Source organism: Hypomesus nipponensis, chromosome 15 (assembly GCF_054491055.1).
Source record: "Hypomesus nipponensis isolate SF chromosome 15, ASM5449105v1, whole genome shotgun sequence".
In the NCBI taxonomy this organism is placed as follows: domain Eukaryota; kingdom Metazoa; phylum Chordata; class Actinopteri; order Osmeriformes; family Osmeridae; genus Hypomesus; species Hypomesus nipponensis.
The window spans coordinates 4,595,578-4,612,265 of NC_140375.1; the positions used below are offsets into that span (position 1 = coordinate 4,595,578).

At 47.5% G+C, this 16,688-nt stretch overlaps 3 protein-coding genes across 3 annotated transcripts; 2 read left to right on the forward strand and 1 right to left on the reverse strand.

Moving 5' to 3' along the window:
- The first annotated feature begins 211 nt into the window (after positions 1 to 211).
- LOC146257100 (retinol-binding protein 2-like) lies at positions 212 to 2,388 on the forward strand. Its single transcript, XM_084674216.1, has 4 exons — positions 212 to 328; positions 1,642 to 1,820; positions 1,964 to 2,065; positions 2,291 to 2,388. The coding sequence occupies exons 1-4, from the start codon at positions 256 to 258 to the stop codon at positions 2,342 to 2,344; spliced, it is 408 nt and encodes a 135-aa protein (XP_084530342.1). The 5' UTR covers positions 212 to 255; the 3' UTR covers positions 2,345 to 2,388.
- A 933-nt stretch (positions 2,389 to 3,321) lies between these two features.
- Positions 3,322 to 13,047, forward strand: LOC146257101 (coatomer subunit beta'-like). Its single transcript, XM_084674240.1, has 22 exons — positions 3,322 to 3,429; positions 4,144 to 4,281; positions 4,470 to 4,556; positions 4,750 to 4,876; positions 5,008 to 5,156; positions 5,443 to 5,589; positions 5,682 to 5,781; positions 5,966 to 6,108; positions 6,411 to 6,610; positions 6,725 to 6,835; positions 6,953 to 7,041; positions 7,146 to 7,252; positions 7,482 to 7,625; positions 7,931 to 8,061; positions 8,346 to 8,553; positions 8,735 to 8,845; positions 9,023 to 9,237; positions 9,403 to 9,495; positions 9,717 to 9,897; positions 10,394 to 10,462; positions 10,618 to 11,934; positions 12,173 to 13,047. Exons 1-22 carry the CDS (start codon positions 3,427 to 3,429, stop codon positions 12,263 to 12,265), a joined length of 3,963 nt encoding a protein of 1,320 aa, XP_084530366.1. The 5' UTR covers positions 3,322 to 3,426; the 3' UTR covers positions 12,266 to 13,047.
- Positions 12,947 to 16,546, reverse strand: mrps22 (mitochondrial ribosomal protein S22). The gene is made up of 8 exons (XM_084674241.1): positions 16,406 to 16,546; positions 15,809 to 15,969; positions 15,508 to 15,672; positions 15,275 to 15,418; positions 14,879 to 14,962; positions 14,387 to 14,532; positions 14,056 to 14,164; positions 12,947 to 13,396 (listed from the first exon to the last, which is right to left on the reverse strand). Exons 1-8 carry the CDS (start codon positions 16,530 to 16,532, stop codon positions 13,307 to 13,309), a joined length of 1,026 nt encoding a protein of 341 aa, XP_084530367.1. The 5' UTR covers positions 16,533 to 16,546; the 3' UTR covers positions 12,947 to 13,306.
- Positions 16,547 to 16,688: the final 142 nt, after the last annotated feature.

A 16,688-nucleotide genomic window follows, 5' to 3' on the forward strand; every position in this document is an offset into this window, starting at 1 on the left:
AGCATGCACAGACTGTACATGTACACAAATGCTTCGACCCACTCAGACACACATGCAAAAGGAAATCGACATACATGCTCAAACTCTTCTCCACTGTCATCTCAGAGAAACACTTGTTATCAATCGGACCCTGCCCCTTCAGTCCACCATTACACACACACACACACACGCTGTATAAAGGGCTGGGCTCTTCAGACATCTCTATCAGTCCACTGCTAGATATTTACAGGTCCTTACCTACACACCATCGTCAAAATGCCTGCAGACTACAATGGAACATGGGAGATGGTATCCAACGACAAATTTGAGGACATAATGAAGGCGATTGGTAAGTGGTCCTTCTACAGCCTGTACGAAAACAAGGTTTTCTTGCCAGTATGTTTGAGAGCGTCCGAGGGCGAGGACAGGAGAGGAGGATGTAGGAGGATAGGAGAGAGGGAGTGAGAGACAGAGAGAGACACAGAGGGGAAGCAGAAGAGGATAAAAGAGAAGACAGAAAACAGGAGAATAAGAGTGGATCTAGAGATAAACAAGTCAAGTTCAGATATAAAAGTCAGAGAGGAAAAGAGAGAGAGGGGCATGTGAATGAGAAAGAAAGAGAGAATAAGAGAGAGAAAAAGTGTGTGTGTGTGTGTGTGTGTGTGTGTGTGAATGTGAATGTGTGTGAAAGAGACTCAGGAAGTCTGTGAAAGAATGCACCGGCTGTGCTTCATTTACTTATTGAGCTGCTGTCAGGCCGACTTAACCTCCACAGTGTGAGCCGCCCGCTGCCTGTTATCAAGACGAATAAATATTGATTCACTCTTTCCGTCTTCCCATCCTTCCCCTTCCGGAGGAGACCAATTTCGACCTGGCTCCGGCACGCAGGCGTGACGTTTGGAAGCTAGGCTGAGGAGCCATCCGCTCACGCCGATTGATCAACCCCCAAAGTCTTTCATTATTCACAACTTTATCTGCAATTCATACTGTAACACTCCCTCTGCGTTTCACCCCAGCAAATCCGAAAATCCTAAATCCGTAACGTTTCCTTCTGCACCTCTCATTACCATGAGCGAATGGAGAATTACGCTGAATATGGAAATTGAGACAAAAATATGCTTTGGGTGGGTAAATAAGAGAGTTTCATCACAAAAATTGACAGATTTAAATTGAATTTTCAAATGGAATATGAATATCAGAATGGGTGGTTGGCTTTGGTGGGGCTTAATGTTTAATGGGTGGTGAAACTCATTTGGGTCTATTTCCAACCCAAGGTCATTTTTAAAAGGGTAAATGGGATTGTCAACAGAGTGCGCTGAATGGAATTGTAATTCCTAGACTGCAGCAGAAGTCTATTGTGTGTGTGTAAGGATAGTGTGTGTGTGCGTGTGGTATATGGCATCACAGGGGACACAGAGAAGAAGGCATTAGGGTTTCTTATATCCAAATTCAGTCCTAATGTGCGTATGGGACTCCCTGTGATGCGGCAGTTTGACTGACAAATGGAAACATTAATATCCCTTTAATGTTGGCACACCCAGATGAAAACATATTAAGTATCCTTATAGTCATACACTGATATCCCAGGGCCATGCAAAGCCTCTGCAATGATTTCTAATTTAATCGTTAACTAATGGCCCCTATGGATTGTCTGTCCTGCAGACATTGACTTTGCTACCAGGAAAATTGCAGCTCACCTGAGCCAAACCAAGGTGATTGTCCAGAACGGAGACAAATTCGAGACCAAGACCCTAAGCACCTTCCGGAACTACGAAGTTAACTTTGTAGTGGGGGAGGAGTTTGAGGAGACCACTAAGGGGCTAGACAACAGAGTGCTCAAGGTAGGACTGATGACAAAACCATAGAGTTTGAAAAGGTCAGATTCATACCTTGGAAATGCTGTGTCAATGAATGCTTTTAACACTTAGCCTTCCAGATTCAACTCTGTATCCTTGTATAAGGTGTGTGTGTGTGTGTGTCTCAGACATTGGTCACCTGGGATGGAGACAAGCTGGTGTGTGTCCAGAAGGGAGAGAAGGCAAACCGTGGTTGGAAGCATTGGATTGAGGGGGACCTACTGCACCTGGTGAGAGAGAGAGAGAGAGAGAGAGAGAGAGAGAGAGAGAGAGAGAGAGAGAGAGAGAGAGAGAGAGAGAGGGGTGTGCAATGGGGTGGAAGAGAGAGAGTAAGCGAAAGAGAGTTAAAGCAATTGTTCAGCTACTCACATGTGCCAAGATACATTTATATCATGTAACTGGAAATCTGATCTTTATTACGTGTTATTCTAATGTTGAGTCTCTGTCTGTTTTAGGAAATCACCTGTCAAGATAAAGTCTGTCGCCAAGTATTCAAGAAAAAACAATAAAAACTGATTTCATCACCTGATACTAATGGATTCATTTTTGGGGGGCATTATGTGTTATCTGTTTATGATGACATTGTATGTATATATCCAATACATACATCATCCAACTGTCAACTGTAGTGAGTTATGAGTTATTTCTGCATGTGTTCTTTCAAGCATGCATGATTTATTGGATTTGTAGCCGTTTTATGAACACATCTTTTTCTCATTTCATTCTCCAACCAAGGTCTGTGCGTTAATTCTTTGATTAAGATAAAGCTGACTTAATAGTAGCCCAATTAATTTGGTAGAATACAAAAAAAGATGAAAATACATTATTCATGTTATCAGATAACTCCTTGGAGTTGCCAGTGTTATCTACACCACAAGGACACGTTTCAATGATAATCAATGAAGCTCTGAACATAAAACGATGAAGCAACATGGACTATGACAGCGCAAGAGCAAAAACTGTAAGATTTATAATTGCAATTTGCAGTTTAATGCTATATAAGAACTAACATATAGCAGTTGTCGTCACGCATGTAGCCTATATATAGCAGATGCATTTGCTGAGATATAGGATTTGCAATTGAACGTTAATAAAGTAACGCGCGTGTCTGTCTGTCCCCGATTTAAACTTTATTGCAAACTGCCTGTCTAGATTTGCAACTTTGTCAACCATAATTCTACTTGTCTATCTTTAAAGGGGTTTTTGAGCTCTTTAGAACAATTGCAGAAATGGCCTACTTAAAATGTTTTGATTAATACCTGAATGTTTCAAATATAATCCACACTTGCTTTTTTGTTTAGTACAGTAGGGAGAGCAATTTTCATTTCAAAGATATCTGCAATTAACCAAACACCTTCACATTGACTTCGGTCCTCTGTAACCCACGTCCATTCTGTTTCTGTAAACTGCCTGCAGTCTTCTATAGTACAACATGTTCCAGCTCTCCACCGGATCTTGCGAAGAGCATAGACAGGAAACCCCATAGAATCCACGTAGCCAAAGATTATCCACTCAATCTCCCTGTTCAAGCCCGACGCGTGTTGCTGGGAGGACGGGCACTTTATAAAACACCACCCGTCGAATTGGAAACATGGTAAGGCTTAATGAATTACTTTGGTAATAAAATACATGCTCTAATTCGAGGCATCACCTTTCCAAAACCGATCTCATATTTTCTTATGAAGCGTTGTATCTTATGAACATTTTTTGAAACATAGTATAATATCGTCGCACTACAGTAGGTGCTACCTTATATCGTTTATAAATTATCATACAATGTCACGCAAGATGAAGAAACGTTTCAGCATTCCATAAAATGGAAACAGTAGAACGTTGTTACGCTACTCAAGCAAGCTTCGTAACTGCTCTCTATTATCAACTAGGCCCGTGTATTCAGAAAGTTGTCAAAACATGCTCACATAACATAAGTAAGCGAGCTATTATCTATTTTCACAACTTGAAAACATGTAAATAATCGCTGAAAGCAAGTGCAGTCGAGCAGCTCAAATCGGGAATGAGGGGGATAGACAGACACGCCCCCACATCAACTTACTCTTCACGCTTTGAGGTTGACGTGAGCCCGTTTACAAATAACAACACAAACAGAAAGAAACCTTTTGCCGACACCAACGCAAGTAATGTAAAAATAGAAAAGTCCTCACTAGGCTTTTACCAGCAAAGTCCGACAGCGCCCTGTCACAATAGTTAAATGTTATTGCAGTAACACATTACCCTATTTTCATAACCAACTATCCATCAATCTGTCCATCCATTCTATCTACCTATTTCTGAAACCCCCTCACCCCAGCCCCTGCGTCTGGATATCAAGCGGAAGCTGACTGCTCGGTCAGACCGTGTGAAGAGCGTTGACCTGCACCCAACAGAACCATGGATGGTGGCCAGCCTCTACAATGGCAGTGTGTGTGTGTGGAACCACGAGACCCAGGTACAAACCCTTCACTCCTCTGGCCAAACATCCATTCATCTAACATCTATGCATTTTCCTGGCTATAGCCTTAAATATTTGCACCAAAACCAAAATGATTTAATCTACTGTAGAGGCAGCTTCCAAAACAGCAAGAACTTCAACTGTGACTTGCTCTGATGGTTTGTGTGAATGTTGTGTTTGTTCAGACCCTGGTGAAGACCTTCGAGGTGTGCGACCTGCCCGTGAGAGTGGCCAAGTTTGTGGCTCGCAAACACTGGGTCATTGCTGGAGCTGTAAGTCTTCTAACGCGCGCTGGCACGCACACACACGCAGCATACAGCTTTTGCGAACGCTTCCCAGGAACGACTAGGTTCCCTCCCTTCCCTGTGTTCATCGTCTCTCTCTCTCTCTCTCTCTCTCTCTCTCTCTCTCTCTCTCTGTCTCTCTGTCTCTCTGTCTCTCTGTCTCTGTCCTCGTCCTCCACAGGATGACATGCAGATCAGAGTGTTCAACTACAACACGCTGGAGAGAAGCCACATGTTCGAGGCCCACTCGGACTACATCCGCTGTATAGCAGTCCACCCTACACAGCCTTACATCCTCACCAGCAGTGGTACGGACACACACACACACACACACAAACACACACAAGCAATCATGAGGATGGCAACACACACATAAATAAAAAACATGCATCCAAAATATATGTAAAGTGTGTGTGTGTGTGTGTTTGCGATCCTCTAGACGACATGCTGATCAAGTTGTGGGATTGGGACAGGAAGTGGGTGTGTGGTCAGGTGTTCGAAGGCCACACCCACTACGTCATGCAGATCGTCATCAACCCCAAAGACAACAACCAGTTTGCCAGCGCCTCTCTGGACAGGACCATTAAGGTTCTACATACACACATACACCTGCATGCGTATGCACACACCTGCATGTATAAACACACACGTGCAAAAACATCAGCCACAATCACGATTCAAGTACAAACAGAAACAAACTACCTGACAAGATAACAAAATAGCTTCAGGAAGAGCATTTCCTCCGTGTCCAAAAACATATCAGTCCTTGTCTAACACTTGTCTTAACTCTGTAGTGAGTCTGTATATTTCAGCTGTGTTGGTGTCAGTTAAGTGTGTGCTGGTTATGGACTGCATGGGTGTTGGGGGGTTTCAGGTGTGGCAGCTGGGGTCCAACACCCCTAACTTCACCCTGGAGGGTCATGAGAAGGGGGTGAACTGCATTGACTACTACAGCGGAGGTGACAAGCCCTACCTGATATCTGGGGCGGATGACCGCCTTGTTAAGATCTGGGACTACCAGGTAGTTTCACATGCAGGCGTGTACACACACACAGTGTCTTGACCACACACACATTATTTACTCTAGTCTCACAACTGTGTGCTCTGCTCCAGAACAAGACATGTGTGCAGACTCTGGAAGGCCATGCTCAGAATGTGTCCTGTGTTAGTTTCCACCCTGAACTGCCAATCATCCTCACAGGCTCCGAGGACGGTGGGTAATGGAGTCTCTTAGACCTCCCCATACTCCTTAGTTAGTAACTTTCTACATCCATGTCATTTTTAAACTCTGACAATCAGTTGGTTGTCCTTTGTGGATTGTGTGTTGTATGGCGTGTTCATGTTTCTTTATTTCCACCTCACTGTTCTGTCTCACACACACACACATTCTCACACAGGCACCGTGCGAGTCTGGCACTCCAGTACATACCGCCTAGAGAACACGCTTAACTACGGCATGGAGCGTGTGTGGTGTGTGTGTGGCCAGCGCGGCTCCAACAGCGTGGCTCTGGGCTACGACGAAGGAAGCATCCTCATCAAGGTACTGCTCTTGGAAAGGACTACACCTCCCATAGTGCTTTGCACTGCTCAGCCTCAGCATTCACCTCTGTGAGGCTCCCTTTTGATGGTTTTGTCTTGACTTTGTCATGACGTTGACTTTGGTTTGTTATTGCCTCCAAAAACAAACTCAATGGCACTTTGGTTCATGGAAACATCTCTGTTTCAGCGTATTTAGATTCGGACCCGTGACCTTCTGCTCTGACGTGTCCTCCCTCGTTCCACAAATTCACTGACGCCTCCCTGTAACCCCTTCATCTCCTCCCCCTCCTCCTCCTCCTTCAGTTGGGCCGTGAGGAGCCGGCCATGTCCATGGACGCCAGTGGGAAGATCATGTGGGCGCGCCACTCGGAGGTGCAGCAGGCCAACCTGAAGGCCATGGGAGATGCAGAGATCCGGGACGGAGAGCGCCTCCCCCTGGCCGTCAAGGACATGGGCAGCTGTGAGATCTACCCCCAGACCATCCAGCACAACCCCAACGGCAGGTGTGTGTCTGTGGGTGGGCGGGCGGTGTGATGGGTTTCATGTGTTCCAGTGGGAATTGTGTGTCTACATGTGTGTCTTTCATTCAAATGACGTGTGTTGTCCGTCATCCTCAGGTTCGTGGTGGTGTGTGGAGACGGAGAGTACATCATCTACACCGCCATGGCCCTCAGGAACAAGAGCTTCGGCTCAGCCCAGGAGTTTGTCTGGGCCCACGACTCTTCTGAGTAGGTCAAACACACCATGGTGACACGGACCAGACATGGTCGTCCATGGTCCAGACATGTTCCGACATGGTAGCGCTGATTTAACTTTGACTGATTGTTACTTTTTGTCTCCTACAGGTATGCCATTAGAGAAAGCAACAGTATGATTAAAATCTTCAAGAACTTTAAGGAAAAGAAAGCGTTTAAACCAGACTTTGGTGCTGAAGGTGAGTTTGTGTGTTTCTGGGAGCAAAGATTTTGCATACAGAATTATTAGCGTGCTAACAAGAGTAGTTGTGTTGGTTTGCCAATATCCATGTGTGTGCATTAGGTATCCACGGGGGTTTCCTGTTGGGTGTGAGGTCTACCAGTGGTCTGGCGTTCTATGACTGGGAGAACGCAGAGCTGGTCCGGCGCATTGAGATCCAGCCCAAACATGTGAGTTAGCTGACGACCCCTGACCTTTACACAGCTGCTCACTACGTCTGAGGATTCAGGACAGGACAAGGAATGGAATGTGTCCAGTGTACCCATGTGTATGTGAGGGAATAAAAGTCTAATTTACCTCCGGACACTTACTCTCACTCACTGTCCTGACTTATTTTAGTGGTTCAGATAGTCCACCTGACTTCCGACATTAAGCCTGACCTCTGACCTCTGTGCTCAGATCTTCTGGTCAGACTCGGGCGAGCTGGTGTGCATCGCGACGGAGGAGTCCTTCTTCGTGCTGCGCTACCTGTCTGAGAAGGTGGCCGTCGCCCAGGACACCAAGGAGGGGGTGACGGAGGACGGGATCGAGGACGCCTTCGAGGTAGGTGGGTGCTGGAGCACCAGAGCCAGCCCATCTGGGGGGAGACTGAGGAAGGAGGCACAGCGCCGGCACAGAATGAAAGATTTACTGAAAACTTCGGCTTATCTTTGTTGTTTTTTTTAAAGTTATTTTTCTTCCCATTTCTCCTGGTTTCATCATTTCTCATTATTTTTCTCTCTCTCCTCCCTGTCTGTCTTCTCTCTTTCTTCTTTCTTTTCCTATCTTATTCTCTCGTCCTCCCCCTCTCTCTCTATCAATCCCCCCCCCCCCCCGCGCGCGCACACACACACTCCCACTCCCGGCAGGTGCTTGGGGAGATCCAGGAGGTGGTGAAGACGGGGATATGGGTGGGAGACTGCTTCATCTACACCAGCTCCGTCAACAGACTCAACTATTATGTCGGGGGAGAGATCGTCACCATAGCCCACCTGGACAGGTACCGTCACACAAACAAACAATCCGTTTCTCCCTCTTCCAGTCAGATTCACCAAACTTTAAAGTCCACATCTCCCTCCAGTCAGCACGCTCCTTCAGTCGCCAATTGACTTCATTAGAACCAGATCAATAAAACAATTGTGTTGAAACAAAAATGACGTTTTCACTCGGGCACGCCATGCCTTTTATCCCCCCATGTGATGCGCGTTGTGTTGCCTCCTGGCATGAAATATCGTGCCTTCATACGTCTCCCTGTCCCGTGTTCCCCTCTCCTGTGTGCTGCAGAACCATGTACCTGCTGGGGTACATCCCCAAGGACGACCGCCTGTACCTGGGAGACAAGGAGCTGAACATCGTCAGCTTCTCCCTGCTGGTTTCGGTGCTGGAATACCAGACTGCCGTCATGAGGAGGGACTTCAGCATGGCCGACAGGGTGCTGCCCACCATCCCCAAGGAGCAGCGCACGCGGGTCGCTCACTTCCTGGAGAAGCAGGTAGGTCTGGCTTAGTGTGTGTGTGTGTTTGTACTCATATCTGTTTGAGTGTGTGTGTGTGTGTGTGTGAGAGCACATCTCTGTTCATGCTGAGCCCTGGTACCTGGCTGTTGACAGTAGTGTGTGTGCGCCTGACAGTAGGTGTGATCCTCCAGCTTCTTCTTCTTCTGTGTCTGGCCAGGGTTTCAGGCAGCAGGCCCTGGGCGTGTCCACAGACCCCGAGCACAGGTTTGAGCTGGCTCTGCAACTGGGGGAGCTGAAGGTAGCCTACCAGCTGGCCGTAGAGGCAGAGGTAAGATACACACACACACACACACACACACACACACACACTAGATGTGACATCTGGTCTCACTAAAGAGACAGAGGCTTGCACTCTTGAGGCGACTGGGCAAAAATGCAATTGAACATGAGTCGGTGATGAATTAATAAATGAATGGTGTTTTCCCTCCCTCCCATGTGGCCTCAGTCTGAGCAGAAGTGGAAGCAGCTAGCCGAACTCGCCACCACCAAGTGCCAGTTTGGCTTGGCCCAGGAGTGCCTGCACCATGCCCAGGACTACGGAGGTCTTCTCCTGCTGGCCACAGCCTCCGGGAACGCCAGCATGGTGGGCAAACTGGCGGAGGGAGCGGAGCGCGATGGCAAGACCAACGTGGCGTTCCTCACCTATTTCCTGCAGGGGAAGTGAGTGTGAGGGGAAATGGGCGGAGGGTTTGAGAAGGAGAAGTGCGATTTGCAGGGAATACGTTCTCAAGGCGATTTACACCAGGGACAGAATGACCCTTCATATCATTTGTAGTATTACAGAGGTTGATGTTCACCCTCCAACCCCCTGCCCCTCCCTCGCAGGTTGGATAAATGTCTGGACATTCTCATCAAAACCAACCGTCTGCCAGAGGCTGCGTTTCTGGCTCGGACCTACCTGCCCAGTCACGTGTCAAGGTACTGCTAGTCAGTCAGTTTGAATCCAAATTCTCTAGAGTTTTCCTGGGAGTTTTTCTTTCCTGTCTTCTTTGAAGGTTGGTTTAGCTTGACGTATGTGAGCCCCTCTGTGACAATGCTTGTGAAAAGAGAGGGCTACACATGAGTTTTGATCTTCTAAATGGAAGCTACGCCGCACGCGGCGGGTGCTGCTCCACCCCTAACGACGTCTCCACCCGCAGAGTGGTGAAGCTGTGGAAGGACAGCCTGTCGAAGGTGAACCAGAAGGCAGCCGACGCGCTGGCAGACCCCACTGAGTATGGGAACCTGTTCCCTGGCCTCCAGCAGGCCCTGCTGGCCGAGACCTACCTGAGGGAGACCCACGTCTGCGTGCGGCCTGCCGCTGAGTACCCCAGGATCACGGTCAGTAGGTCACTCTGCTGGAGCTAGTGCAGGGCGCTGGGAAGAGTCTCCATTGAAAAGCTGGATGTGAAGGATCTCCACAGCCCTGTGTTGGTCTACTGGTCTACGCTAGCCCTGACCCTTAAACATCCTCATACATACATACATACATACATACATACATACATACATACATACATACATACATACATACATACATACATCATGAGACAACCTGTACCCAGCAGAGGGTGTTAAGGTATGGTCCAAATCGGACCTTTTTTGGGGGTTTGTCAATAGGCTAGCTTAGGTGGGACAGCGTGTGGCTGGTATTTAAACCCTGCTCTGACAAACTTCACAACGGCCCACCGACCCTGGGTGCTCTAAGGTTAATGATAGCTGCTCTGTACAACGCTCACGAAATGCACATAATGTTGAGCTTTGATGTTTTCATTTTGTATCTTTTCTCATTTCATGGCTTTGCCCGCTCATTAGCTCCAATCTCTCCCCTCTGCAGCCCAGCGAGGATCGGAGTGTCCTTGAGGAATCTTCCGGCTACGTGCCAACAGGAGTGCCGTCTGCAGAGGTGCGATCTGGAACATCACACTTCTGAAACACACTGTTTCCCAGCTTAGCCAGCATTTTATTTATATTTAAATTGCACTGTTAAATTGAATTGTTCTTTTAATTAGATTTTTGATTGGACGTTTTTTTTCATTGTGGTATTTTAATTTCCTAAAGACGGTGGCTGAGTTCATGGAGGAACCCCCCGTAGTGGCAGAAGTGGTAGCAGCTGCAGCTCCAGAAGCCCCTGTTCTGGAAGAGGCCATTACGATGGAAGAGGAGGAACCTGTCGTGGCTGCAGTGGACGAGCCTGTTGCCATGAAAGAGGTGAAGTCCGTCACAGCAGCTGTGGAAGAGTCTATTGCCGTGGCAGCAGAAAAAACACCTGTCACAGAAGTGGAACAGCCCATCATGGCAGAAGAGGAGGCCCCCATTTCTGTTGAAGTGGTTGTGTCTGAGCCAGAAGTGACAGCAGATGTGGAAGATACCATTACAAAGCAAGAGGAGGTTCCAGTCACTGCCGAGGGAGACTCACTGGGTGCAGACACCCCCCTAACAATACCAGATATGGTACAAAGCCCAGAGCAGGACGTCATGGTAACAGAGGATGCTGCTGAGGATGTAGCTTCAACAGCTGAAGTCATAGCAACAGATCCAGCACCTTTAGCTGATGCTGTCTTGGCAACAGAGGAAGAACACAATAAAGAGACAGTAACTCCTGTTTACGAGGCAGCATTACAGGTCATGGCAACAGAGGAAGCACCGGTGACAGATTCAGTCATACTAGAAGCCATAGCAACCGAAAAAGCACCCGAGGCTGTTGCGATAGAGAAGGTGGTAGCAACTGAAGCCATAGTAACAGATACCAATACGGTTTCTGAACTTCTATCAGAGTCCATAGCAACAGAAGAAGTATCTGTAACAGAGGAGGTCATAACAGAAGCCATAGCTACAGAAGACATAACAAAAGCCATAGCAACAGAAGCAACGACTGTTACCGAGGTAACACCAGAACCCCTAGCAAATGAGCCAACACCCGAGACGGTTACCATAGATACGATGTCAGTGTCCGAAACACTTGTTACACAGGTACTTCCAGAACCAATCGTACCGGCTTATCCAGTAGAGAACCTCATTACAGTGGAAGATCCAATGTCAGTCCCGGCACCACTTTTAGACCCTTTCCCAGCTATGGCACCAGTATTGGAGCCCTTCTCATCCCTAGCCCCTGCCCCAAACCCAGCTACAGCCCCAGCACTAGACTTATTCTCAGACCTAGACCCGTTCTCATGTATAGCTCCAGTGGCAGCCCCAGCCTCAGCAGCACTCCCAGGGCAGACTGAGTCCATCTTGGCCCCCATCCAGGCCATGCTTGCCCCCTCTCTGCTTGTCCCGGAGCCTGTGGTCCCAGTAGTGGCCCCCACAGAGGAAAAGCCTGTGGAGGAGGCGGCCCCTGGGGCAGCAGAAGACCTGGACCTGGACATGAATGACGAGGTATTTAATGGCTCTGTGCTGCTCTCATTCAACCAGTGTTTAAAATCTCTTTTGTTGCTTTGGAAATGATGTTTTTCTGTATCACATATCGGTTAATTATCTCCATAGATGTGCGCCTGTTAAATGTTGAACACAGCTGCACAAACCCTCACTGTCAAACACCTGCTGACACACTGTTACCCTGTCACCTGCACACACAGTATATTTTGCACTGAAACAGGTTTGTGTTTCCATCTAGGGTCTGGACGATCTAGACCTGGACAACTTTGACCTGGATGATGACATTGACACCTCAGACGTCAACCTGGACGATGACTTCATGGATGAGTGAAGACTTCCTACGGCAGAAATTCCACTGAATGTGACCAAAGACTATACAGCATTTCTCTCACTCAATACAAGGGTGCTGTTTTCTATACAAGGGTGATATGGGGAGGGGGCAACTTGAATTGTTTTTTTACAGTATTTGATTTGATAGGTTTTGAGAATCTCATATCTCTTTATAGTGAATCAGGTACTGTACACTTGCAATAGACAGTATGTGAACACGTGGCCTTTTCAAGATGGAAAAGCAATAGTTTACCACATCTATACCTCCTTTAGAGCCAACTGGGGACTCTTTCAAAATGGAGTCTATTTAGAATGCTGCAGAAGTCAGCAGAGCTGACAATCGACACTACACTTTAATACCTGTTTCTTCTTAAATATACTGCCTCTTTAACTATCCACAGGAATGGGTCCATCTGTCTTGTCCCAAGTCGAGTGTTGTCATGGCAACATTCAGTACCTCATGTTTTTAGTATTGCAGACCTCTCTGTTATCGTGCCTTTTTAATCTAGAGAGCTTTTTATTGGGAAATTGTTCTTTGTAGATGTGCATCCAAGTGCCTTATGTTTTTGTTAGATTGCCTTAATTTGGCAAGTGTGTCTGGATTAGTAAAGGGAATTAAAAGTTTCATATTCTCATTGACAATATCTGATGTTCTGAGAATGATTTAATAGTGGACAAGGTGTATAGAAAGAATCATTTTTATTTTGTATGTACATAAATCATGAGGTTTCTGTTGAGTTTGAATGTTAACTTTCAGTACAGATAAAGTATCCAGTCAGCTGTCACGTTTGCCGATTTATCATGTGTGGCGCTCCAACAGCAGAACATCACTGGACGAACTATCCCGCAGTTACTGATATGGGGGTATATGTTACTGAATTTAACACCTTAGAGCTGTGTTTGTCAGTTGACAAAGCATGGCAGCAGTTGACATGATTGGACAGACTTCCTGCAGCAGTTGACATGATTGGACAGACATCCTGCTGCCTTTGGAGCTGGTATGAGACGGGTGGGGCCGTGTTCCGGAGGACGGCAGGTGAGGTCAAGCGGAGCTCTCCGCCAGGGTCTGCTGGTGGGCCTGCAGAGCCAGCTCTATGTAGCCTGCCCTCTGAGACTCCAGCTGGGTGTACACCTGGAGGGGAAGGGCAGGTACATTCTGTAAGGAACTAGGTACAATATTTTGCTACCAAAGGCACCCTCATGTAGGTTGGTTTCGTATCCAAAAGGTTAAATACATGTTTAAAACAAGAAAATGATTAGGTGAGCTGACAAGATGTTGGTCTGGAATAAGTGGGTCAGCAACTAATTATACCGACATGTCTGGCATGCGTGGCTGAACAAGAGGCCCTAAACTAACATTTTATTGACAATGGCAACTCGTATGTGTGTCTGTACTCTGCATCACTGAGTGGCTGTCTTTTTCCATGACTGAGGTCAGGGGTCACCCTGAGGCCTAATGGGAAGTGAAGTGCCCCGGGATTGGCCCCCAGATTCCCACCGCTGGGACAACCTCGCCTCACAGGGAACATGAGAAGGCCATGGCATGACCTCACTACAAAGCACTCTGAATCGCCCACCCATATGACCCCAACAAGCTTTCAAACTCATTCTAACAAGGGATTATTTGCCAGTTTGGAGGATACACTGAACATACTACATATTCTTAACCTCAAATATCCCAGCCATCATTACCCCTAGGGAGCAAGCAAGGAAGAAATGTAAAGTGTTGGAACGGATCCTGAGGCCGTCTGGTGTAGGGGCCTAGTGCCATACTAGCTGGTGGGACCTCACCTTGAGGAGGTCCAGCCCTGCCGCCCCCTGTCTGCTGGCTTCCTGGGCTGACTGACAGTGAGGGTGGACCATGTGGAGCAGACGCACCACACTCACCGCATCCTGGACCCTGGGGGAGGCACGGGGAGGATTGATGGACATTTCTTGGGTAGAAATTTGAGGGAGGGTACATCTACTAAGAGCAGATAGGACGGCTTTCCAGAAAATCCCACATCATGACCACAGCACAGATGAACTTGCTTAACAGCGAGAGCATTACTGACATGAGACAGCACTCAGTGGGGAGTTCCTGCACGCGCAAGTGCACACACACACACACACACACACTCACAGATCTCTTTGGAGCATGTCTATGATGAGGCCATCCACCCTCTTGTGGGTGACCAGATACCAGGCCAGGCCTCCGAAGTGCCTGGTAGAACGCAGTAGCTCGTACTTCCCATGCTTCTCCAGGTCCTCATAGGTCGCCGCATGGACCTGGACCCCAGAGACAGCCAATTGGGAGACAGTGTTCTACGTCAATCACTGCAAGATCACTGTCCTACCAGGAATGAGTGACTTGCATCTGGCGAACCCAAACAAACGACATATTTGTACACCCATTTTACAAGCAGTGTCACAAAGGGATTCACAGATGCTTAATGATGAGAACTTATGGTCAACATAGCCCCTCAATAAATAAAAAAATACCTTAAAATTGAAGAAACCTTCATATGGCATATAAGGGTTATCACGATAGCAGTAAAGTAGGACGATCATAAGCAATGGGAAAAGTAGCCCAGACAGGTTGATAGAAGGAAGGGTGTTAGGGTGGAGATCTTACCCGGATGTAGCCGGACGAGTCTGGTTCAAACTGAGCGACGCACATGTCCAACACATCCTCGTGGCGGTCCTGGGAAAACACAATCTGAGAGAGAGACAAGGGAAGAAAAGGAGACACTTAACAGTGGGTCTACTTATAAACCTCGCCAACACTGGCATGTCAATCTAGAACAGGGGTGTCAAACCCTGGTCCTCGAGGGCCGCTGTCCTGCATGTTTTGGATGTTTCCGTGCTCCAACACACCTAATGCAATTAAATGGGTTGTTATAACGACCATTCGAATGCGGTGAGCTGGATCAGGGAAACATCTAAAACATGCAGGACAGCGGCCCTCGAGGACCGGAGTTTGACACCCCCGATCTAGAACCTTCCCATCGAGTTCCTCTGGAAGTCCCACCTTGAGGTTCTCCTCCTTAAAGACAGGGGGCGCTGTGAGTTTGCGTCCTGCTTTGGGAAAGTACACCTGGAGGATCCTGTCCCTCTCCTCCCAGGATGCCTTCCTCAGCGTCCCGCTGGGCTCCCGGATCACGACGAAGCGCTCCTGCAACGCCCACAGGGAGAGTCAGGACGAGGAAGCAAGGGCAAAGCTTTGAGACCCACTCCCTTGTGTTGCCTCAGACAGAAACGCACCCTGTGGGGGATGTTGAAGGTGATGTCAGTGAAGACGTATTTGGCTGTCTCCATGCCCTCCAGGATCTTGTCCTCTGAGAGGACGTCGTTGATGGGCTTCCTCTCGGGCAGCACTGGGGGCATCTTCAGTAGTCTCTCCGCCTCCTCCCTGGCCTTCACAGTGGCCTGAGGGGACACACACACACGACAGGTTCACAACATAGGCGTGCAGCAGGTATGCAGTTATGGGCTTGGCAGTTGTTTTTCACTGGCTACGGTGCACAAGAGTGTGTTGGTGCGCGTGTGTGTGTTGAGAGCTCACCTCCTCTAGCTGGGCATCTGTCATGAGTTTGTAGGTGGGTGGCTTCAGCTCCTGTTTCTGGGGTCTGAACACCTTCTGGAGGTCCAAGCCTGTGATCCTCGTCAGGATATTCTGCACTTCCTCGTCCATAAACTTCGGGTTGACTTGTACGTCTGGGTTGTCTTGAGACACACAAAGGATAGGGAGTCAATGATAAAACTATGATGCATTGCGGTATTTTAGATAACGTAACTAACTTCAAAATTAGTGCGCTAGCTACTTTGCTGGCTAAATAAGTGATTCTGATGCTCACTAAGGTCGTTGAGCAGTTAGCAATTACCTGTCACTGAATAAGTAATGAAAAAACAAACACTTAAATGTCAATGCCATGTATCAAACTGTCGAATCTAAAATGTGCCATTGATAATGCAGACAATGGTTATTTGAAACTGCATTTTGAAGTGAATTGAATAGCTTTCTACGAAGGTTAAATTCAATTGCTGGTTAAATGCTGTTGCTGCTGTGCTGACTGGCTGGCTGGCTAGACAGTGTCACACATGCTACAAGGTCAGTAGTTGGGAGTTCTCGTGGAAGAATAATTAATACAAGAGGACTTACTGACGTCCGATGATGCACTACACAGCATCCGTCTGCCTCGTCTGCCAAACATTTTAGAGTGAGAATCGACATTTTTTATCCGAGAACAGCTTCTTAGCAAACACCGTGCTGCACCGATCGCCGCCATGTTTTACTTACGTCATGAAATGGACGTGACCTTTCAACTCAACCCGAGATGAAACATGGGAAATGGAGTCACAACTGACCAAATGTATTTTGAGTGTTGGTATTTGTTAAAGAGTAAAAACAAAATATGATAATAAAAAAGCTTAATAAAAAAGTT

Excerpts from the sequence above, each read along its gene's own strand:
- LOC146257100 (XM_084674216.1), top strand. The coding sequence starts at position 256 with ATGCCTGCAGACTACAATGGAACATGGGAGATGGTATCCAACGACAAA. Across the intron at positions 329-1,641 it reads GGACATAATGAAGGCGATTG|ACATTGACTTTGCTACCAGG; the intron begins GTAAGTGGTCCT and ends TCTGTCCTGCAG. Across the intron at positions 1,821-1,963 it reads TAGACAACAGAGTGCTCAAG|ACATTGGTCACCTGGGATGG; the intron begins GTAGGACTGATG and ends TGTGTGTCTCAG.
- LOC146257101 (XM_084674240.1), top strand. Across the intron at positions 5,782-5,965 it reads CCTCACAGGCTCCGAGGACG|GCACCGTGCGAGTCTGGCAC; the intron begins GTGGGTAATGGA and ends ATTCTCACACAG. Across the intron at positions 6,611-6,724 it reads CAGCACAACCCCAACGGCAG|GTTCGTGGTGGTGTGTGGAG; the intron begins GTGTGTGTCTGT and ends CGTCATCCTCAG.
- mrps22 (XM_084674241.1), bottom strand. The coding sequence starts at position 16,532 with ATGGCGGCGATCGGTGCAGCACGGTGTTTGCTAAGAAGCTGTTCTCGG. Across the intron at positions 15,970-16,405 it reads TAGTGCATCATCGGACGTCA|ACAACCCAGACGTACAAGTC; the intron begins GTAAGTCCTCTT and ends GTGTGTCTCAAG. Across the intron at positions 15,419-15,507 it reads CCTTCAACATCCCCCACAGG|GAGCGCTTCGTCGTGATCCG; the intron begins GTGCGTTTCTGT and ends TGGGCGTTGCAG.